Source organism: Nerophis lumbriciformis, linkage group LG30, assembly GCF_033978685.3.
Source record: "Nerophis lumbriciformis linkage group LG30, RoL_Nlum_v2.1, whole genome shotgun sequence".
In the NCBI taxonomy this organism is placed as follows: Eukaryota; Metazoa; Chordata; class Actinopteri; order Syngnathiformes; family Syngnathidae; genus Nerophis; species Nerophis lumbriciformis.
Window position 1 is genome coordinate 641983 of NC_084577.2, and position 24251 is coordinate 666233.

General features: G+C 39.7%; 1 protein-coding gene across 1 annotated transcript; it reads left to right on the plus strand.

Moving 5' to 3' along the window:
* The first annotated feature begins 6112 nt into the window (after window positions 1–6112).
* On the plus strand, window positions 6113–22290 carry fbxo46 (F-box protein 46). Its single transcript, XM_061925346.2, has 3 exons — window positions 6113–6512; window positions 18089–18689; window positions 18804–22290. The coding sequence occupies exons 2-3, from the start codon at window positions 18210–18212 to the stop codon at window positions 20628–20630; spliced, it is 2307 nt and encodes a 768-aa protein (XP_061781330.1). The 5' UTR covers window positions 6113–6512; window positions 18089–18209; the 3' UTR covers window positions 20631–22290.
* Window positions 22291–24251: the final 1961 nt, after the last annotated feature.

Below are 24251 nucleotides of genomic sequence, written 5' to 3' on the forward strand. Positions count from 1 at the left end.
GCCAAAACTCCCCAAATACACCAAAATATTTGTGCTCAGGCCCAACAATTCACAAGTAAAAAACAACAACAATATTTTTAAAATACAAAAAAAACAATTCTCACCCGTAATTCGTACTCTACAGCGACAGGTGGTGGTGCTGAGTCAATTTAAGGCCGACAGAGCTACTGTTATTTGCGCATGGTGTCGTCCGCCAAAAAGGACAAAGAAGAAGAAGCAGGGTGGGGAGTAAAATGGCGGACAGAAGAGAGGGGGATTTTACAAGTTAACTTACAGGTTGAGCTTGTTCTCCCTCTCCTCTGTCTGACATTTTATTCCCCACCCTTGGCGGACAACACCACGCGCAAATAACAGGAGCTCTGATCATTAAATTGACTCAGCAGCAGCACCTGTTGTTATAGAGTGCAAGGACGTGCTCAGTGGCCTTGTGGTTAGAGTGTCAGCCCTGAGATCAGTAGGTCATGAGTTCAAACCCCGGCCGAGTCATACCAAAAAATGGTATACTATAAAAATGGGACCCATGCTCACTGCTCCCCTCACCTCTCAGGGGGTGGAACAAGGGGATGGGTCAAATGCAGAGGTTAATTTCACCACACCTAGTGATTCAAGAGGCTGATAGTTTATATATCAATGATGAAATCTTAACATTGCAACACATGCCAATACGGCCGGGTTAGCTTACTAAAGTGCAATTTTAAATTTGCGCAAAATATCCTGCTGAAAACGTCTCGGTATGATGACGCCTGCGCGTGACGTCACGGATTGTAGAGGACATTTTGGGACAGCATGGTGGCCAGCTATTAAGTCGTCTGTTTTCATCGCAAAATTCCACAGTATTCTGGACATCTGTGTTGGTGAATCTTTTGCAATTTGTTCAATGAACAATGGAGACAGCAAAGAAGAAAGCTGTAGGTGGGAAGCGGTGTATTGCGGCAGGTGTTGTGCCGGATAACGCACCCCCGCCGTAGAATGCACCCCTTGACTGTTGTGCCGGATAACACAGCCGGTGTTTCATTGTTTACATTCCCGGAAGATGACAGTCAAGCTTTACCATTGGCCTGTGGAGAACTGGGACAACAGAGACTCTTACCAGGAGGACTTTGAGTTGGATGCGCAGACACGGTACCGTGAGTACGCATGCAGCTGCGGCTTCCAAACATTTGATCGCTTGCCCGTACGTGCGTGCCGCTAGGTGCATGTCACGTACGTAACTTTGGGGAAATATATGTGCTGTATGAACTTTGGGGAGGTGAACGGTACTTTGGGCTGTGGGATTGTGTGTGTTGTGCAGGTGTTTGAGTTGTATTGGCGGGTTATATGGACGGGAGGGGGGAGGTGTTTGTTATGCGGGATTAATTTGTGGCATATTAAATATAAGCCTGGTTGTGTTGTGGTTAATAGAGTATATATATAAGTCTTGTGTTTATTTACTGTGTTAGTCATTCCCAGCTGAATATCAGGTCCCACCCGCCTCTCACAGCATCTTCCCTATCTGAATCGCTCTCACTGCCCTCTAGTCCTTCACTCTCACTTTCCTCATCCACAAATCTTTCATCCTCGCTCAAATTAATGGGGAAATTGTCGCTTTCTCGGTCCGAAATCGCTCTCGATGATGGTGGCCATGATTGTAAACAATGTGCAGATGTGAGGAGCTCCACAACCTGTGACGTCACGCTACTCGTCTGCTACTTCCGGTACAGGCAAGGCTTTTTTATCAGCGACCAAAAGTTGCAAACTTTATCGTCGATGTTCTCTACTAAATCCTTTCAGCAAAAATATGGCAATATCGCGAAATGATCAAGTATGACACATAGAATGGACCTGCTATCCCCATTTAAATAAGAAAATCGCATTTCTGTAGGCTTTTAAAATGTACAAGACATTTAAGAACTGAAATAAAATTTTCGGCACAGTCCCACTAAGAGCAGACATACATTACAGGGAGACAAGAACAGGACCACCAACAGATCAGCCACTTAAAAAAGGTGGGAAAAAGGTGATCTTATTACACATTAAGTTGATGTGTCAAACATAATGCCCACCTTAGTGACCGTGTGAGCAGCTTTGATTGCTCCAAAGGCACTTTTTAACTTCAATTGTGAATGAAGAGTAATCTGTTAGACTTTTCAAGTTTGTTGTGAGGTCGTTCCACTCTTCTATGGCTTTATATGAAAAGGCTGATTGTGCAAAATATGCCAAAAACATGCACCTGGGGATAGGTTGATTGATTGTCAACACTAAATTGGCCCTAGTGTGTGAATGTGAGTGTGAATGTTATCTGTTTATCTGTGTTGGCCCTGTGATGAGGTGGCGACTTGTCCAGGGTGTACCCCGCCTTCCGCCCGAATGCATCTGAGATAGGCTCCAGCATCCCCCGCGACTCCGAACGGGACAAGCGCTACAAAATGGATGGATGGATGTTTTACATCTGGGTACGCTACACTGCCCCCTGGTGGAGGCTCGTTTGTTTCTAGTTGTCACAGCAGATGTAAACTGGACAAAGTGCTTAAGTGGCGCTGGTGCAGTGTTATTTAGGATTCGATGGGTCATTCGTATTGATGCTAATCTTAGAATTAGGGCTGCGAATCTTTGGGTGTCCCACGATTCCATTCAATATCGATTCTTGGGGTCACGATTCGATTATAAATCGATTTTTTCGATTGAACGCGATTCTCGATTCAAAAACGATATTTTTCCGATTCAAAACAATTCTCTTTTCATTCAATACATAGGATTTCAGCAGGATCTACCCCAGTCTGCTGACATGCAAGCAGAGCAGTAGATTTGTGTAAAAAGCTTTTATAATCGTAAAGGACAATGTTTTATCAACTGATTGCAATAATGTAAATTTGTTTGAACTATTAAATGAACCAAAAATATGACTTATTTTATCTTTGTGAAAATATTAGACACAATGTGTTGTCAAGCTCATGAGATGCGATGCAAGTGTAAGCCACTGTGACACTATTGTTCATTTTTATTTATTTATTTATTTTTATTTTTATAGATGTCTAATGATAATGTCAATGAGGGATTTTTAATCACTGCTATGTTGAAATTGTTACTAATATTGATACTGTTGTTGATATTATTCATTTTTGTTTCACTACTTTTGGATTGTTCTGTGTCGTGTTTGTGTCTCCTCTCATTTGCTCTGTTTATTGCTGTTCTGAGTGTTGCTGGGTCGGGTTTGGTTTTGGAATTGGATTGCATTGTTATGGTATTGCTGTGTATTATTTAAAATAATAATATATAAAATAATAATAACATATTATATATATATATATATATATATATATATATATATATATATATATATATATATATATATATATATATATATATATATATATATAAAAGAAATACTTGAATTTCAGTGTTCATTTATTTACACATATATACACACATAACACTCATCTACTCATTGTTGAGTTAAGGGTTGAATTGTCCATCCTTGTTCTATTCTCTGTCACTATTTTTCTAATCATGCTGAACACCCTCTCTGATGATGCATTGCTGTGTGGCACGCACAAAAGTGCTTTCATCAACTGCACTAGAGTCTGGAATCTTCCATCTCTCCCTAGCATGGCCCAAAACCGGTCAATCTTTGCTTCCTGAGGAAGATCTTCACTGCCAAGCACTTGGTAGTCCACTATTTCTTCCCGGAGGCTATCCAGGTCCAATCGCAGCTGCGGCTTGGAACTTACAAGCGTATTTCTTCATCTTACTCGTCGTCGGTGTCGCCATGGCTGTATCTTCCTCGATCTTCTACTTCGTCTCCTTGTTGTGTGCGCAGTTGTGCACTGCACTCTCTAAAAGCCGTAGATGTTATTGTCACATATGCATGTACAGTAAATGGCAGTATTGTCCTGTTTAAGAGTGTCACAACATTGCTGTTTACGGCAGACGAAAACGTGACTGCTGTTGTTGTGTGTTGTTACCGCGCTGGGAGGACGTTAATGAAACTGCCTAACAATAAACCCACCTAAGAAACCAAGAACTCGCCCTCGATCATTCTACAGTTATAATGTGATTTGGCAGGCACGCTGTTTGTATTGTGGGAAAGCGGACGTGAAAACAGTCTGTCCTCACTCAAGTCTGCATGGCCACGCCCCCTCCAGCTCCGCCTGAATCTCGGGAGATTTTCGGGAGAAAATTTGTCCCGGGAGGTTTTCGGGAGAGGCGCTGAATTTCGGGAGTCTCCCGGAAAATCCGGGAGGGTTGGCAAGTATGATTATTTTGTTGGATTGATTAATAAAAACAAATTAGTATTACTTTTTTTTAAACATTTATTCAGTATTTTTTAACTTTAGAAAGTTACACAGTTGAAAATGATAATGATGCCAAAAAACATAAAAAAAAGATGGGAAGTCCTCAAAGGCTTATGTTGAAAGTATAATTATGTTTATAGATTATATGATATCTGTTGTTGTGTTCCTTAATTTTGAGTGACCTGAACATAATCTGGACTGTACATAATTTTTTTTTTTTTTTTTTTTTTTTTTTTCTTTTTTCAGTGTACATGAATGAAGGTGTGTGTTGCTGAACCCGACTTGGACATTATCTGGACTGGACCTGGTTTTAAAAACCCTTTAAACAAATCTAATTTCATTTACAACCTGGACTGGTGAAGATAAGGTCCTTTTTTATTTATTTATTTTTTTTTTTAGATAAGATAAATAAATATTTTCTTGGATAAAAAAGAAAGTAAAACAATATAAAAATAATTACATTAAAAATGTTTTTTTTAAAAAGTAATCAAATGAAAATGTTAGTGGACCAGCAGCACATACAATCAAGTGTGCTTCAGGGACTGTGTCCCTTGCAGAAGTGTTGTCCATGTTGTGGGAACCAGAATATTGGTAGCAGAAAGAAACAACCCCTTTTGTTTGAGTGGGTGTGTATGAGTGTGAATGGGGGAGGGAGGTTTTTTTGGGGGGGGTTGATGCACTAGTTCAGGGGTCGGCAACCCGCGGCTCTAGAGCCGCATGCGGCTCTTTAGCGCCGCCCTAGTGGCTCTCTGGAGCTTTTTCAGAAATGTATGAAAAATGGAAAAAGATGAGGAGAAAAAAATCTATTTTTTGTTTTAATATGGTTTCTGTAGGAGGACAAACATGACACAAACCTCCCTAATTGTTATAAAGCACACTGTTTATATTAAACATGCTTCAATGATTCGAGTATTTGGCGAGCGCCGTTTTGTCCTACTAATTTTGGCGGTCCTTGAACTCACCATAGTTTGTTTACATGTATAACTTTCTCCGACTTTCTAGGACGTGTTTTATGCCACTTCTTTTTCTGTCTCATTTTGTCCACCAAACTTTTAAGGTTGTGCATGAAAGGTGAGTTTTGTTGACATTATTGACTTGTTGGAGTGCTAATCAGACATATTTGGTCACTGCATGACTGCAAGCTAATCGATGCTAACATGCTATTTAGGCTAGCTATATGTACATAATGCATCATAATGCCTCATTTGTAGGTATATTTGAGGTCATTTAGTTTCCTTTAAGTCCTCTTAATTCAATTTATATCTCATGACACACTATCTGTATGTAATATGGCTTTTAATTTTTTGCGGCTCCAGACAGATTTTTTTTTGTATTTTTGGTCCAATATGGCTCTTTCAACATTTTGGGTTGCCGACCCCTGCACTAGTTGAAAGTGTATCGTGTGTTTTTTCTGTGTTGATTTAATTAAAAAAAATAAAAAATAAAATAAAAATAAAAATAAAAAAAATAAATAAAATAAAATAAAAATAAATAAAAAAATCGATTTTTGAAAAATGAGAATCGATACTGAATCGTTCAATGTGAGAATTGCAATTTGAATCCTAATCGATTTTTTCCCACACCCCTACTTGGTATGTTAGCTAAATTTAACAATCTATATTTTTGTAATAGTGGGCTTCCACTTACTTGGTATTAATATCGATACCAACATTTGTAGTATTGCTGTCGACTCCTACTGGACAGTGTTGTCCAGTGAGCTGGGAAGCGGCGCAAGGGGGGTTGGGGGGGGGGGGGGGGGGGGGCGAGCATATTCCATATATGGGCATACCACCGACTCTGGCTTGCTATTGGCCGCTCGCCGTATGCAGCTGCTTGTCAACAAGATGGCTTTCCTCCCTCTGCCGTGTTGACACTGATTATTTTGGTATCCCAGTGCGCATACCGTAAAAGCTTGTGTCACTTCTAAATAGATAGCGGTAGAGGGGCCGTCGAGAGTCCTAACAAGGTAAACGGCCGGCCGGGCTGTGTTCAGAGAACTGACAAAGCCTCGATAGCAGCCGCCGCTGAGAGAAGGTTGAGCGTAGAAAGTAAAGCTACTGTCGAGGTTAGCCTCAGCCGAGCTAGCTTTTAGCTTACGTGGACACGGACAAGTAAAGTCGTGTCACCTGCATTTCACCACACAAACTGCTTTTGGGTCGGGACATATACAACGAGGACAGTCGTACCATTGGCAGTTTAAGAGCCACGACGGTTGTTTTGTGGAAAACGAAGTAGTAAAAGGTAAGAGGTTCAGAAGTAATCCAATGTTTTTCTACCTTGCTAGCGTGCTAGCTACTTTGCAGGTGAATTACGGTATCAAGTTAGCAACTCTGTTAGCTAATGCTATCTATTTACGTTACGCATCCATGCGGATTTTGACTAAACTACAAATTGCTTCCAAGGTTCTGTTAGGTTCAAGCGATGCGAAAGGAAATATTACACCTGCTTGTCCTGCACAATCCACAAGAAATTGAGTTTCTGTGACGCTACGCAGGCTCGGGCTGTGCTAATTGGGTAACATGCCACTGGATTTGCCACTAGACTGGTCAAGTGGTGGGCTTGCAATAACAATAACCATCGATCACATTTTAGAGATAATGTACATGCCATAATGTTAGTGTTCAATGGTGTGTATTATGCAGTTAAAACCCAGAACACGCTGCTTTGAGCTGGCGTCAGAGTCAGTGTATCCACTGGCACTGTTCTGTTGACTTGCTACATGAGACATGGTAACAGCACCTTTCTGTTGTAAAATAGGCGTTTGGTAGTTTTAATTAGATTAGTTTGGGCATTTTGTTTAAAGCCATTAACTTGGGTTTAAAGTAGCCACCAATGGGACGACACTGTCTGGGTGTGCTGATTGAATTTAGACAGATAACAATGCATGCTAGGTATAATGCCCCGGTTATTGACCAATCAAAGTCTATCTTGTAATGATGTCACTGAGAAGTATACTTCCAGAAACACCAGGAAACTACCATGAATTGATTAACTTGACTTAAACAAGTTGAAAAACTTATTCGGGTGTTACCATTTAGTGGTCAATTGTAATGAATATGTACTGTACTGTGCAATCTACTAATAAAAGTTTCAATCTATCAATTAATCCTGCAGACACTTTTCAAGGTGTCTGTTGTCTATGTTGGCTGTGTTTGGTATAGTATTTCAGAGCTGATTACTGTTCTGAATTAGGCACTCTGCTATATATAATGCCTGGTTCACACCCTGGAAACCAACTGAGTTGTTCTTTTGTTGTGAAACATGCACTCTTAATCAGCCGTTGTTGTCTTGCTGACGTAAATTAATACAAATGTGTACGAGGGTGCATGATAACAATTTGAAGCTGAACTGTAAGGGATGTGTTAAGGAATCAGTCAAGGAATTATTCCAAGTGTTTTTTGGTTTAGTGATGGTAGCCATGGTATCCTTGGCCAATGATTTGTTAATTCGGCTGCCTTTATTTGTGTCCTCTGCCGCCTATTTGGAGATTCTTGGCACTTTAATAATCATGTTACGACAACTGTTGGTTGCTATTGGGAATAGCTAAACATTTGGAAGCCTATGCCAAAAATCGGGGACTTATGATTTACACAGATGTCTTTACTTTATCTTAGTTTGTGTATATGTCGTGTGCATTTTTAAGAAAATGACAATGTACTTGTGGTTATATCACCAATGTCTGATTAGAGAGAAGCTCAAAGCTGCTTCCCAAAGCCTAATACTGTGAAGAATTTTCTAGACGTCGACAGAAACTGGCCTGTACGTAAAACTATAACTGTTATGTCAGTACGGACAATGCAAGCAAAGTCATCATACTCATGATTGTGTGTTCCATCAACAGGAGGCACAGGTGTAACTTTATGCCCCAAGTCCCTAGCTCTGAAGTGTTGCTGGCTGCTTCTATGCTTGGCCAGGATTTGGAGGATTAGTTTGATGCAGAAAGCTTAAACCCAAACCTTTTTCAGGAACTGTTTCAAATGAAACTATTTAATGTAGCTTGGTTCACGGGCTGCAGTGGTATACCAGCTTTATGGTATGCTGCTCTGACATATAAGGCCATCAGTGTTATGGTTGCTCAATGAAAATATTGTATGTCTGCTTTTAAAGACAGTTTTGCCTTTTTAACATAATAGGATTTTACATTTTGTCTTTAAAGCTGTGAAATTAGACAAATGTTTTATAAACCCATGATTAAATTAGGTATTTCTGTTACAGCACGAGAACTGTCCTTGAAAATACAGTACATATTACTTTTTCAGACCACACGTCCTAACAATGGGAACATTATTGATTTTTGAAGACTGTAAAAAGCTGTAAAAGACAAAAGCCGATCACAGTAAGTCAGTGATGAGTCTTGATAAAGGTATATAGGAGGTATATAAAGTCAGTTAGTCCAGAAATGATACTCAAACTTAATACCTTTCTAAGGCTTGATTCATCCCACAGGTCTGATTCTTTCTTGGGCCCACTTAAACCCTAAAGTCCAGCACAATTGGCTAATGTGAGCACTCTGATTTGCACTTAAAGGGAAACTGCACTTTAAAAAAAATGTATGCCTATTGTTCCATATCCCTATTCTAATTTGTGATCATTTTGAATGCATTCTAACTCGTAAAAGTCTGCTTACAGCGGAAGCAATGGGAGGTCCTCTATTCCGCCCACAAAAACCCAATAAAAAACATCCAAAAAGTGCCAGCAATACTCTATTTACATTTTGTGACTTGAATATTAACCAAGTATTAGTGATATTGTCATAAGCGTTAACGCAGACAAACTATTTATAGCGGCGCCATGATCACAAGCTTGCGTGCCAATGTTGACATAATCGATTGATCGGCTGCTTCCTCGTTTCCTTGCTCATCAAACTTTACTGTAGTGTAGATCATAGATTATGCCTCTCACCTAGATAGTAAAAGGACGAGGATGTAATCCGACATGTTGGTACACTTTGACAGCCAATTTGGAACCGGAAATTGCAAGAACGACACAAAAAGATGCTTGGTTCCACCCTCCTTTTCTTCGCGAGGATTTTGAGTCATTCTTTATCTAAATGGGAGTATGTGAACATCCTATGAACATCCTACCTAGCAGTCGGCATACAAATGACAACAGACCTTGCACAGTAAGTGATGTTTTATAATGTTTGTTGGCGCTCATAAAGTCTGCAGTGAGCAGTAGTAATCAGTGAAGCAGTTAAAAAAAAAAAGTGAACGTGATGCGTTTTTGAAATTACTGCTTAAAATGAGCAAAATACGTAAATATTAAATGTCATTACCTGCACGCTGCCTCCCGCTGTTTCCGACAGCTACAAAGCAATTTGCTACCGGCTGACACCTACTGATATGGAAGAGTATTACACGGTTACTCTGCCAAACTCTAGACAGCACAGACACTCAACAACAAGACATAATTTGCAGACTATAATTACTGGTTTGCAAAAAATATGTTTAACCCAAATAGGTGAAATTACATAATCTCCCACGGCACACCAGACTGTATCTCATGGCACAGTGGTTGAAAAACACTGCTATAGATGAATGTCGCGTTTTTGAACTGAGCGGATCTCATCCCAGCAGCAGTCACCTAAATGTAAATATAACCGGTATTAACAAACACTGCCTATTATGTCAGCGCTATTATTTGTTAAAATGAAATGAATGCCTTCTCATTTAGAGACAGATTCAGACTGGCTTCAAGGCGGGCAGTACGCGTTTCAGTTCATGTCTAACGCTAGACGAATGTCACCGAGCAGTGACACATTTTGTGGTCAAAAGCTTACAACCATTTGCCATAGTAGGTGAATGTTCAATTGTAGTTGGAGAAAAATTGCATGTTTTCCTCCCACCAGATTTTTACTCAGTCCTTGCCACTATACAGGTGAAACTAAAATAAATTGAATATCGCGTAAAAATCAATTAATTCCAGCAATTCAACTTCAAATATGAAACTAAGATGTGATATAAACTCATTACAAGCAAAGTGAGATATGTCAAGCCTTTATTAGGATTTTGATGATCATGGTTTACAGTTTTTCAAACCCCACATTTTCTGAGATTTTTAAATTAAGATTTTCATAAATTGTAAGCCATAATTATCAAGATTATAACAAAGGCTTGGCATCGCTCACTTTGAATGTAATGAGTTAATATCACGTTAGTAAATGTTTTATTCTTGTGTAATTTCCACATGTTTTATTTTGTTAAATTCTAGAGAACAATATTTATTTTCTTATTTATTTTTTAAGTTATTTGTTTCCTATGCTACGTATGCACCTCCAAAAATGTCACTTAAGCTTTTGTAAGGTCATGTTACCTGTAAACTAAACAAATTGATGCTAATCCACCTTTGTGTTCTATTTTTTTTCCAAATAAGAATTGATAAGAGAACCAATTAAAAAAAACAAATCGGTAAGCAGAATCGATAGTGGAATGGGAACCAGAAAAATCTTATCAATTTCCATCTCGAGTTAGCTATCCAAATCGCTATCATTGGCCAACACCACACAAAACTAATGCGCGTGCACATGTTATGTACTGGCGTAGTCACGTCATTACGTGCTGAAAACCGTAAGAGGGCAAGATATATTGTCTACATTGGATAGTTAGCGCACCAAAGGTATCCGCGTAAAGGTTGCGAACAGTCCCTTTAATGCCGTCTCTCTCCAAGCCACAATAGCCACCACCTTGCACTGTAGAAATATAAATGACTCGAGATTAGAACATTTAAGTGAGAGTAGGTAAATTGTGCCCACAGCCAGTACAATTCCAAAGACCTAGTGTGGGTGCACCCTATATGTGCTCAATTGCAGTTTGCAGTTACATATATTTTCAAGTCATCACTGTTTGAATTTACATTGCACCACCTGAAACAACCCTCAAGCATGCATAAAATGCATGCACAAGTCGCAATGTCAGACAAAAAAAACAACTACTAAAGATATTGTTCAGCTTGTTACCCCGGTGGGTTTAAATGTCAGAAAAAAACCTTTATCACTCGTTCACTGGCTGCCATCCACAATTTTGTTCCTGTGCGCCTGTACTGTTCCATATTTAAACCATATTCGATGCTCTATACTTTTGCTGTGGGCTTAATTTACTGCAAGTGCACTAAATTTTAGTTTTTGCCTTTTCTAAATATTTCAGCTTCAATCCATATTTAGACTGCATATTTCACATAACTGCGCTGGAGAGAAACATATTTACTCGTTTTCAAGAGCAGCTTTAATCCAACATTTGTCTTTGTTTGTAAACTCACAACCAATACTCGTATTGACAGCGTTGATGGAGGTGTAAATTCTCAGGAAGAAAAGGCCCCAAGAGACTATCGACTTTTACCATCAATACACAGTTGTTTTCGTTTGTCAAGCTTAGAAATGACCTCAATGTCCAAGCTGTTAACAAATGTACCTAAAGGTGTTAGTCAAGTTTTAACCTACCTGTGACTAGCCTGACCTCTCGGTTTTTACATTCACAACAAAGCATTTAGTTCTGTGCAGGCAACATTCTCACACGTTCAGGAGAAAACTGTGTTGCATGTCTGATGCATTACTGCACAGACAAGGCTAGTCAGTTTTTCACCATCAACTTTTAAGATGCCAGAATTCACTGGCCGCCAAATGTCAGATCACACAATTAAAATTCCAGTTTGGTCATTGAGCTTTATGTTTGGTTATTGATTAAATATTTTTAATGAGCCTTAATCTTCGCTTTGTGTTGTAACCTTAACCTTAAAAGACAATTGGCCTTCTGCAGTCTATTGTACATTGTATTCGTCTGACAAAAAAACCAAAAACAGCTTACTTTGTAATTGAGAGTCAAAATATAATTGAAAACAAGTAATTTAACAGGTTGTGTTAGACTTGACATGATCAAGATTTTGGAGGTCTTTGTTGAGACCCACAGTATGAACACATAGCCAGCATTTTAATCTCCATTGCAACTTGCCTTTTTCATTGATCGGATCAGGAAGTTAAACATTATATCGGATTTCACTAATTCAATTTTTATATTAATTATCAGCCAAGACAGTTGGTGCCGATCGGATTTATGGAAAGTCTAGTTTCCGTCCATTTTGTCATGGCTGATGACAGGATGTTTGGCAATAAAATAGTCCAGAGTGGAGACAGTCTGACAGAGCAGTAAAGCAGGTACATTAGCTGTGTGTCTCTGAACAGTACAACCTGCTGTTCTTTGTCGAGCCTATGCTGTTGGATTATGCCAGAAGCAATTAATTACCTTGGTACACACTCAGTACGTGTCCATGCAGTACATTTCTGAAATAGTTTGTCTCTAAATAAGCATCCTACAATCCATGGAAACATCTTAATTCGATTGTGTTCGGTTTTTGAGAAGCCGGACTAACACACCTGGATTATGCGATTGAAAACCAGATGTCATGACTGATGACAGGATGTTTGGCAATAAAAGAGTCCTGAGTGGAGACAGTCTGACAGAGCAGTAAAGCAGGTACATTAGCTTTGTGGGAGGCACATGGTGTATGACCAATAGTCGCATTAGAGAGTGTGCATGGACACTGGGACTTCAAGTACATGTAGGTGTGAAAATATAAAAAACTGAACTATTTGAGAAATCAGACTAATTTAGCGCATGGAAATGTAGTGACTGTAAGGATCACAGCTTTTTTTTTTACAAATATGTTTTTAGAAATAAACACCAGTTTGCAATCATACTCCTCCTGGAATGCCTTTAACATAGGTTAAAGTCATGGATTTTTCTGAAGCCAAACTTAGATAAAGTTATAAATATTTGTGATTTAGTTGTAGGAATTTAACAATAAAGGTTAAGATAATAAACTGCGGTAAAACTTACTACGGTGAGCATTACTGTTTTAAAGTACCGTAAAATTACCATATCGTAAAACCATGATTGAGAATGATTTTTCTCATTTACTGGAGAAGCAAGCTCGCGCCATCTAGCTTAGATGCTGACATGAAAAAAAGAGACATTAACGATTTTGTCCATTTAAAAAAAAACACAATTCCCCAATCTTAACTTGTATAAACACATTACTGCCTGAGCACTTAAGTGTGCACATTAAACTTACAGGCTGTGCTCTCTTAGAGAGATCAATCGATACTCAAAGCAATAGGACAACAGGAAGTGAATTTGCATGACATCCCATAAACTGAATGTGATGCTCCAAACATGTTTTTTTCTTTATCATTAAAAAACACAAAAACTTTTACAAATTAAAACAGAAGAGGATAGTAAACTTGTATCTCGTAAACACTACCATGAATTGATTAACGTGGACCGCGACTTAAACAAGTTGAAACACTTATTCGGGTGTGACCATTTAGTGGTCAATTGTACGGAATATGTACTGTACTGTGCAATATACTAATACAAGTTTCAATCAAACATATTTAAACACTCAAGCCCAGAAAGAATCGTGTGTGGCTATTCATTTGATTTAATTAAAAAAATAAAATAAAAGTTTGTTATAAATAGGGATGTATATCCTTTGGATTTTATCGACACCGATACCGATATCGATATTCTTTAACAATACTGGTACTTTTATTGGTACTATATGTAATTTGTGTAAATTAAGAATTGAAAACATGCTTTTTTTATTAGACTTTTTGTTAGCACAAGAGGTTGTACACCAGCAACATCATAATATATCATATCATAGTAGGAAAGTATTTTATCAACACCTGCATTTTCGGTCTTAAACAAGTCAACTATGTGTGCAATGGAATTATGTCATCATCTCGGAAAGGCTACACTGATCCATCACTGTTTCTATTCATTACAATTACACTCAGTACATCCATCCATCCGTTTCCTACCGTTTGTTCCTATAATAACATTTAAAATAATGTTAATGTATGGTATTCATGCTTATTCACAGACTTTTAATATGATATCTCATATAAATCAATACAATCAATTAGCATGTTAGGTGGTTGTGCATTTTGTAACAATATGAATTTTTATTTGTGTTTGTTACACACGGACGTAGTTTAGTGACAGGTCGGAAGCCACCAACGTATATATGTCCGGACCGGTGGATGGGACCACTGGCTTAGTGGACAGTCGGGTTTATCAAGCGCTGTAGTGACAGTCATGTGTTAAGTGTAATTCACTTAAAACTGATACTACCGGTATCTTTTATTGGCGTGTGTGACTTTACGGACTAGGAGGAACTATTGTCGTGTTACAAACTTGTGTGGTGTTGCTTCCTTATTTGTGTATGTTTCAAGCTGATTATCATCTACTCGTGCGTAGTAGTGCACTTGAACTGAATGTGACCTAATGACGACGGTCAGCTGGATAACAAAAATACCGATCGCAGTATCATTAGTCCAAAATCTTAACGGTCTTCCTTGACCAACCCAATTAGAAACAGGTACCAAAAAAATATCGGTACACAGTATACATCCCTAGTTGTAAGTGTGTATGAATACCTTTTGCGCACATTTTACAATACCACAGTAATAATGATAACCGTGAACATTTTGGTGACAATAACCGGCGTGATATGACATTTTCATATCGTTACATCCCTATTAGGTTGTAATGACTGTTTTTTTGGTGTAAGAGACTTTTGAGATATATAGTACAAGAAAAGTAAATGTCAGTGAAAACTGAAGTGGAATGTCTTTTTTTGCTATAAAAGCAAGATGCATGTAATGTATGAAAAGGTTAATAGTTTGTTTCTTTGCAGCATTGGACATGTAGTACTATGGCAACTCTGTATTGTTATTGTCTAAATGTATTTAGTAGAAGATTTTAGGAACGCTGTCCAAAAAGAGACCATTCATCAGGCACATTTATATGCACAATGACAAAGTCTATTCTATTCTATTCTAAGACCTATTATTCTAAGTGTGAGGGGATAAATAGTTGAAGAGTCTGAGGGAGAATCAACTATTACGTTAAATAGTTGTGTGTAGAATACAGATCTGGAATTCCCATAAGATGTACCTGTATATGTAATTAAAAGTATATTAAAAAAACAAACAACATCTTTAATTGTAAAAAAAAGAAGGAAAAAAAAGCTACATTGGACTTAAACATCCTAATTTGAATAAGTACTAATTAGGGATGTAACAAAAATTTCAGTTAATTGTGACCAAAATGATCATGGTTATTATTATTACAATATTGTTCGGGCTCAAAAAGTACTTGTATAAACATTGACATTTTTTAACCAAACCATTAATTAAAAAAAAAAAAAATAGACATATACTTTTTTGGGAAAAGAAAAACTAAATGTTGTTCTAACTTCTTAAAGGGGAACTGCAATTATTTTTGGGAATTTTGCCTATAATTCACAATCCTTATGAGAGACCACTTACAATGGAGCCAATGGGATCGGTGACATTATTGCGTCTATTCCAACTGTGACTCTTTGGGCACCACATGATTTGATTCGATTAAATTCTATAGCAATACATGAAAAGACAATGTCCGACTTCATTACAGTACAATGGTAAACAATTGTACAGTAATGATGAATACAAGTTTATCCTTTTAAATGGTTACTTGCATTATCATTATATATTATAAGTACATTACATTATAAACACTGTATAGTTGTATCTAATATTTCTTCAGTTAAAGAGTGATGTAGACCTAAGGTCTGAGTCTGTCTGCATAAAATGAAATATTTTAAAGATAAGTAAACTATTACACAGTGTTCCAATGTGTGGCACATTGAGACAAGAATATGTTGATTGACAGTCTAAAGGAACATTTATTTTTGCAGTTGTATACATTTTTATGTATGAAATACAAACATTGCAAATCGTATCGCAATTGCAATTTTGGAGAGATAAATTGCAATTAGGTTTTTTCCCTAATAAATAACCATCCAAAAAGCAGTAACAATACTCCCATTTACATTTCATGGCCTGAATATTAACCGAGTATTAGCAATATTGTTATTATAAGCGCTAACGTTAACGGCGCGTTGATCGTTGGAGAGGCAACTTCCTATGCTGGCTGTATTGACATCCTTAGCTGGTAAGCTGCTTACTCGCTTCTGCGCTCGTGAAAGTTAATTCTAGAGTAAAAATTATGCCTCTCACCTTGATGTGAACATAAACTGAGAAGTTGGTCAACTTTGACAGCCAATTTAGTCTCTGAGAGGGTGAGAAAAGACATGCAAAATACGCTGGTTTGCACCCAGCAAGCAAGTGAAGTGTAAGGCTCTGCCTCCCCAACAATGTTTTACCCCGCTTTTTTGTCTGCAGGCGTCTGAATGAATCGTTCGGCCACAGAGACATGGTTCGTACACAGAGGCATTTTTGGCTTGATCTTAAAGTTTGTAAATCGAAAAGTTTGCATATGGAGGGGTTTGTAAATCTAAGTTACCATGTATGTTTATCTTCTTTTGTTTTAATTTGTAAAGGTTGTAGTGTTATTTATTAATGACAAAGATCAGATTTAGATTAGGGTATGGCGTTTATTAATGAGAAAAGACGTTAATGTCTCTTGTATTCATGTTAGCATTTAAGCGAGCGCTCGCTTGCTTCTCCAGTAAATGAGCACAGTCACAGTTCTGAGTCTTCATCAGTTATTAATCACGTTATTACGATAATTTAAATTTAACTGTCAGGAGTTTTACCGCGGTTGGTCATTAATACCAGTATTGTTACATCCCTAATGATAAGTTGTACACAGATATGTTATGGTATTAACCATAATGATAAATGCATTATTTTCTGAGAAGTTAATTAAAAACAAGCAAAATAAGTGTTTGCAATCATGCTTTCAACAATGACCATAGCCAGAAAAAACTAAAGTATTAATTTTCAAAGTGTAATTCAGGATCTGTCAGGGATTATTAATTTCATTGGTGGGTATATCTGCAAATGACACACAGCAGTTTCACCGTCATTTTTCATACAAGCATTGAGCTCCATTATCTCAGCTGAGGAAAAGTTAATGAAAGACACACAGTTGCTCTTACATGACATAACTGAGCTATAGTTGCACGTTTTGACTTGCACATGTGGAAAAACACTGCACAGACTTGGCTACTGAGACTGGGTGTACATTCTCTCACCCATTTCTTAGCATCTCCCTTTCAGACATGTTTTACTGGACACCCACTCCTTTAGGCAAATATTAAAATTTAGGTCAGTGTGATTAACATCCCGGTATTTTGTTTTCAAGTTCCAGACAGAATAGGTGCGGTTGCTGGATGAGCTGTTTATGTGGGAGTTTAATATGTTTTTAGCAGCAGAGGAAGGTCTTTTTACAGTGAGCCAAACCCGTTGCTCTAATGCGCCTACATTCTGACAAGTGTGCCTGCACTTTTCTGACAGCACGTACTGCTGGTATTAATGCGGAAGTAAAACATTTTGGGTGCACCAAAGGCCCTCCTGGCATGGAGCATATTCCGAAAAAGAATGAGACTACAGAAGTTTCCCTACTACCCCACGCCCTTTGACTGTCTTCTAAAAATAGGTCCAGCATTTGCCTGCATTCTAGTCCCTGTGTTGCCTTCTCTTAGCAAGTCCTCTTTGAACCACAGAGATGCAGGAGAGGAGTCCATTTGACACCTTTTAGTTCAATCGCAGACACCAAACCTGAAATCCCTTTAATTTGATTTGAAGGCTAAGCTGCAGGCAGGGAATGCGATTGCAAATCGAGTTTCACTATCATGGTGTAGGAAATGGCAACGCAGTCTGAAATGCTCCAGATAAAATATAGTTTTATATCTGTTGAGATATGGACTGTTCCTGAACATTTGAATAATTATGCTGTCGTTCTGTTTCCTCTGAATCTTTTTTCTCTGTCCTTTTCCCTCTCTTCCTACTTCTGACTGTCCCCTTATTGCAGGTTGCATCCCTATAAAGGCGAGCGCGTTGCACAGGACATAGGAATTTGACAATGAAAGCACTGGCTCTGGGTGCCTGCAGGCCAGCGTAGGTGCTGGTATGTTACAGAGGTCCGCATCCTGATGGACCGAGACACCTTCTCCCACATCCGCCTTTGGTGCCCACGCCCCTTTGGCACCTACTCTCAAAACAAAGCTAAGAGTCCTGGCACAGGGAGCAATGTGATAGATGTAAGTGGGGCAGGGTCTCCCTCCCTTTGCAAAGGGGATCCCTCTCCTGGTGCCAGGAAGGCGGGAGATGGAGCAGAAGATAGTGGGATTCTAGTCGGCGTGCAGGAGGACAGTGTGGAAGTAGAGGATGTGGGCTCAGAAAACACGCCACCTGAACCTGAGCTCAGCTCAAGTTCCCTGCCCCAGAGCCAGCCCTCTATGCCTATTTCGGCCCCATCATTAGTTCCCTCTTCCGGGGCCCAAATGGAAGATGGCCGAGTGCTGCTAGACACCTGGTATGTCATTAAACCAGGAAACACTAAGGAGAAGATTGCCTTCTTTGTGGCACACCAGTTTAGTGGAGCAGGCCAACCCAGACCGAGCGCAATGAAGGTAAGGTGCTAAACAAAATAACAAGAAATTTATTTTATTTTGCTTGAAAAACTATATATATATTATAGTTATTTGTGTATATATGTTAATGCTGGTGCTTTTGTTTTAACACAGGTTAAAGGTAACTGGGCGACTGACTGTAGTAAAGCAAAACGACGAAGAAGATGCTCATCCTATGACCCACCGAATCGTGCCCATGCCTCAGAAATGCATCTCAGCCATGGTTCCACCGATGCAACCAATATACCTCCTAGCCCAGATCAACCAGCACTTGATGGGGCCGATGAGACAGACCTGCTGTCAGTGGCTCAGATGGTGGCTTTGGTTGAACAGAGGACAGCCTTGGCCCACCGAGATATTGTGGCTGTTCATGTGAACCACCAGCAGCACCCCTCCATTACCAGCCATGAGCAGGGCCTTACCCCACACCAGCACACATTATTCCAGGGAACAGAATCGGACCCCTCTCCTTCGGGGTTTGTGTCTGACCGTTCAAAAGGCCAACCTTCCAAAGAGGCCAAGGAATCCTCATCTCCCATTCAGACAGATCAGGAGATCGAGGAACAACAACAATCATGCTGGGTAGCACAGGCTATTGCACATTTTGAGTCTCAGAACCTGGAGAATCGCCTCAATATTGGCGCTGGCTTTTCTAATCGGGATAGGGAGCCAAGAGGAGGACCAGAGCCCAATATTGTAACACCTAGTCCACCCCCCAACCACAGCCACGGTGAGGTGAGGATAGCTTTCAGAGTGTCAAATCTGGACCCACGTTCTCAGCTAGAGCCAACTAGCCGGTCCCGCTGTATGTTTATGAGCTGTGGAAGCGGGAGTAACCAGGCGGCAGCAAGGTCCAAAGAGAAAATCACCTGTGACCTCTACCAGCTTTTTAGCCCCTCTTCAAGAGACCCCAGTAGTCTGCTGCTTGCTGCCACAACTGCTGCCCCCAAACCAGACGGAGACCTACATCACTCTGATAGGCAGGCCTGTGGCAGTTCGGAAACAACTCAGGAGCCTCCTGGAGAGAAAAAAACTGTGGGTGTGGGTAGGGAGCGTGTGACTGGCTTTCACGTGGAGGTGGTGGTCACAGGTGCTGTGGACCAATGTGTCTTTTATGGCAAGGACAGTACAGAGAATGTGCAGGAGGAGACTGTGTGTTTTGCTATGCCCGGTGGGGGAGGAGGTGTTGGGGGTGTATCCAGCTCTACTGACCACTCAACAGATGATCCTCCTCCAGGACAGCTCTTTTTTTTCCCACCCTCACGAGGGGCAGAAGAGGAATCAAAAACAACAGGTTCTGGCAGAGGGTCAGGATTATGCTCTCTGGACTGTGCACACAGCAGCAGCAACAGCAGCCAAGGAGCTGGAGTCGTTGTAGGCTCAGGAGACCGGGCACCTCGACCAGACTCTCCCCTAGCCAGTGGAGATGAGTGTTCGGACCCATCCCTGTGTCGCCTCTACCGCCACGTCTCCCATGATTTTTTGGAAATCCGCTTTCAGATTCAGCGCTTGCTTGAACCTCGCCAGTACATGCTGCTGCTGCCCGACCACATAATGGTCAATATCTTCAGTTACCTGCCTACACGCTCCTTGGCAGCCCTCAAGTGCACCTGCCACTACTTCAAAGCGCTGATCGAGACCTACGGCGTGCGGGCAGTGGATTCTCGCTGGAACCAAGACCCTCTATATCGGGATGACCCTTGTAAGCAGTGTAAGCGCCAGTTCGAGCGTGGGGATGTTTCACTTTGTCGTTGGCACCCTAAACCCTACCACCATGACCTGCCTTACGGACGTTCCTATTGGATGTGCTGCCGGCGTACTGACAAGGACACTCCAGGTTGCCGTGTAGGACTTCATGATAATAACTGGGTTCAGCAGCCGGCCGACGGCTCTCAGCCCATCCGATCCAAGAGGGAGGACCGACGGGAGGAGGCTAGGTAGAAGAAAAACTGTATTGCCTCACAGATACAACTCCTCTTTTTTAGCCCATGCTATTTCTTTGAGAATGAGCATGGAAACGGAGTACAAAGAGAAACCCCTCACTCCAGGACATTCTTGATTCCACCTCTCATCTTGTGTTTAACATCGGGAGGTTGAGCATGGAATTAAGGGAGGTGTGCTGCACTCCATGCCTTTTGTGTCAAGTCCTACAGAATTTCTCTTCTCCCACTGTACTCCAGAGCGGCACCTTTTGAAAAGTGTGCCTACTAGGGTCGGGGTGCCCGCTCACTGCTGTCAGTTTACCCTGTTTTTTCAAGATTTCAGGATCACTGCTCAACTCCATACATGGTTGTCAGATAAACTCACCATGACAACTCTGCAGTGTATTCCATTGAGATTAGCATTAAATGACAAATAGAAATGTAACGCCCTAGAGCCTGCTTATTGTCCTAAGACTTAGTCTACATTCTGTGTTTGTGTGTTTCCACCACAAACTACCATAATAGTAACCCCATGGAATCAAACTGGGCTCAGTGCAGCTGATTTGAAGAAATAGCCTTTACCGATTCCAACATATGTAAAAGCATTCAGTGTGGAATGTTCAGCGTTTCCTTAGAAATGTGATTGTATGAGGCAAACTTGAAATTCCAACTGTTCAAGTTTGCGATGTATCTGTCCCTCGCCATGCATTTCTATTTCTCTGAATGTGCAGTATTTATTGTATGTTGATCAGTCCCCTGATAATGCTGCTGAAATCTTTGCCTGTGTCACTGATATCATGTCTGAACTAGCCATAACATCGGTGGGATACAGTCTTGCATACATCACTTTTTTTTTTTTTTTTTTAAACCCTAACTTAGTTGACCAGCCATGAACAAAGTACTTTCTGGTTTACAGTGTATTATGGGAGATATAATTTATAGATTACGAACAGTGGGATGATGTTGCTTTGTATGGTTTGACTGACTTGCTTGTTTGCCTTTTTTGGAAGGGGGTGGCTGTTTTATTGGGGTGTGTCATAATGTTTGCTGTTCCACTACTCTCTAAATTGTATTTGGACTCCGCTACTCCTTTATCAGCTGGTTCCTCCCAAGTTTTTACTTCATCAGTTTATCTACCACATCTCATTTATTTCCCTCCTTTCTCCTCCTTAACTCGGCACAGGGCAGTTTTAGCCAAAGCTGCCAATTCTCTGAGCGTAACTAACACACAGAAACTACACCAGCCTCCAGCCTTAAACTCCCCCTACCTCTTAATCCCCCTGCAGGATTGAGGCATTAGATACCTCACAGATGGTCAAGAATATTGGGAAGTTGCACAGAACCCTTTAAGGGCTTTCATAGAATTTATCCATCTTGGTAGGATCCACCCATAACTCCTAATTATTTGGGTGAAAGATCAGTGCCTGGTGACAGCTCTGACTATTCATGCAACAACAACAAAAACACTTCACAATTTTTCCCCTGCTTTTTGAACCCCCTCCTCCCCGAACAAGCTGACTGGACATTATAGTGATGCTGAAGCTCTGCATGAAGGTGGGGAAACAAGTTGGGTAGTCATGGGAGATATCCGTAGGTGTCCGATACAGTATGTACAACTCTAATGGGAAATATCTGCCTAAATATAAAAGAATTGATTAAAACTGGAAATCAAAACATGACCTGGTTTCTGTGTTCAATAATATAAGACCTGGAACAAATGACTATTGAGAGTACATAAATGATTATTAGTAGAGATGTCCGATAAGATCGGCCTGCCGATATTATCGGCCGATAAATGCGTTAAAATGTAATATTGGAAATTATCGGTATCGTTTTGTTTTTTTATCGGTATTGGGGTTTTTTTTTTGTTGTTTTTTTTTTTAATTAAATCAACATAAAAAACACAAGACAGACATACAATTAGTGCACCAACCCAAAAAACCTTCCTCCCCTCATTCACACAAAAGAGTTGTATCTTTCTGTTATTAATATTCTGGTTCCTACATTATATATCAATATAGTCTGCAAGGGATACAGTCCGTAAGCACACATGATTGTGCGTGTTGCTGGTCCACTAATAGTACTAACCTTTAACAGTTAATTTTACTCATTTTCATTAATTACTAGTTTCTATGTAACTGTTTTTATATTGTTTTACTTTCTTTTTTATTCAAGAAAATGTTTTTAATTTATCTATCTTATTTTATTTTATGAATTTTTTTTAAAAGTACCTGGTTGTCCAAATGGTGCTTAATAATGTGTTAATTCCACGACTGTATATATCGGTTGATATCGGTATTGGTATTTAAAGAGTTGGACAATATCGGATATCGGCAAAAAGCCATTATCGGACATCCTTAATTATTAGTCACAATAGCAGATGCGTTATACAGTACCTCCAGAAAGTATTCACAAAGTATTTCCCACATTTTCTGTTGCAGCATTTTTCCAAAATGGAATAAATTATTTTTTTGTCCTCACAATTCTACACACGCTACCCCATATTGACAATGTGAAAATTATTCTTGTAAAAAACTTTTTGCAAAATTAATAAAGTAATAAATAAGTATGCAGAGCCTTTGTTGATGCACCTTTTGCAGGAAATTCTATTGACAATAAATACCCCATGATGACATTGAAAAGTTTTTTTCACTAAAAAAATGTTCTCAAATTTATTATACAGAAAAAAAATCCCATATACACAACCTTTGCTCAATACTTTGTTGATGCACCTTTGACAGCAATTACAGCCTCTTTTGAGTACGATGGCACAAGCTTGGCACACATATTGTTGGGCAGTTTTGCCCATTCCTCTTTGCAGCAGTTATTAAACTCCATCAGGTTGGATGAAACATGTTGATTTTAATACAGGATGTCTCTGTACAGTGCTGCATTCATTGTTCCCTCTATCCTGACCTATCTCTCATTTCCTGCTGCTGAAACACACCCCCACAGCATGATGCTGCCACCACCATGCTTCACTGTGGGGACGGTGTTAGCCTGGTGATGAGCGCCGGGGCCTGGTTTTTCCCAAACATAACACCTGGCATTCACACCAAATTGTTAAAACTTGCAATTTTGGCAAAGATTTTTTACTAAGAAATTGCTTCCGTCTGGCCACTATACCATACTGGCCTGATTGGGGCATTGCTGCAGAGATGGTTGTCCTTCTGGAAGGTTCTCCTCTCTCCACAGAGGAATGCTGTAGTTCTGACAGAGTGACCATCGGGTTCTTGGTCACCTCCCTGACTAGACTAAGATGAATGCAGCAATGTACAGAAACAACTACCGCTTACCATCCAACCTGATGGAGCTTGAGAGGTGCTGCAAAAAAGAGGAATGGGCAAAACTGCCCAAATATAGGTGTGCCAAGCTTGTGGCATCGTACTCAAAAAGACTTGAGGATGTAATTGCTGCCAAAGGTGCATCAACAAAGTATTGAGCAAAGGTTGTGAATATTTATGTATATGTGATTTTAGTTTTCCCTGTGTAATAAATTTAAAAAAAAATGTCATCTGGGGTATTGCCTATAGAATTTTGAGGCGCTGTGAATACTTTGCGCATGCATTGTATGTTGTGCATAAATATCACCACACTACTGTACCTGGAAAATATTGTATACACTTTATTAGTTTAAAAT

Bases quoted from the DNA above. Each gene is read 5' to 3' on its own strand.
- fbxo46 (XM_061925346.2), top strand. From the start codon at position 18,210: ATGGACCGAGACACCTTCTCCCACATCCGCCTTTGGTGCCCACGCCCC. The intron at 18,690-18,803 runs GTAAGGTGCTAA...GTTTTAACACAG, and splicing joins CCAGACCGAGCGCAATGAAG to GTTAAAGGTAACTGGGCGAC.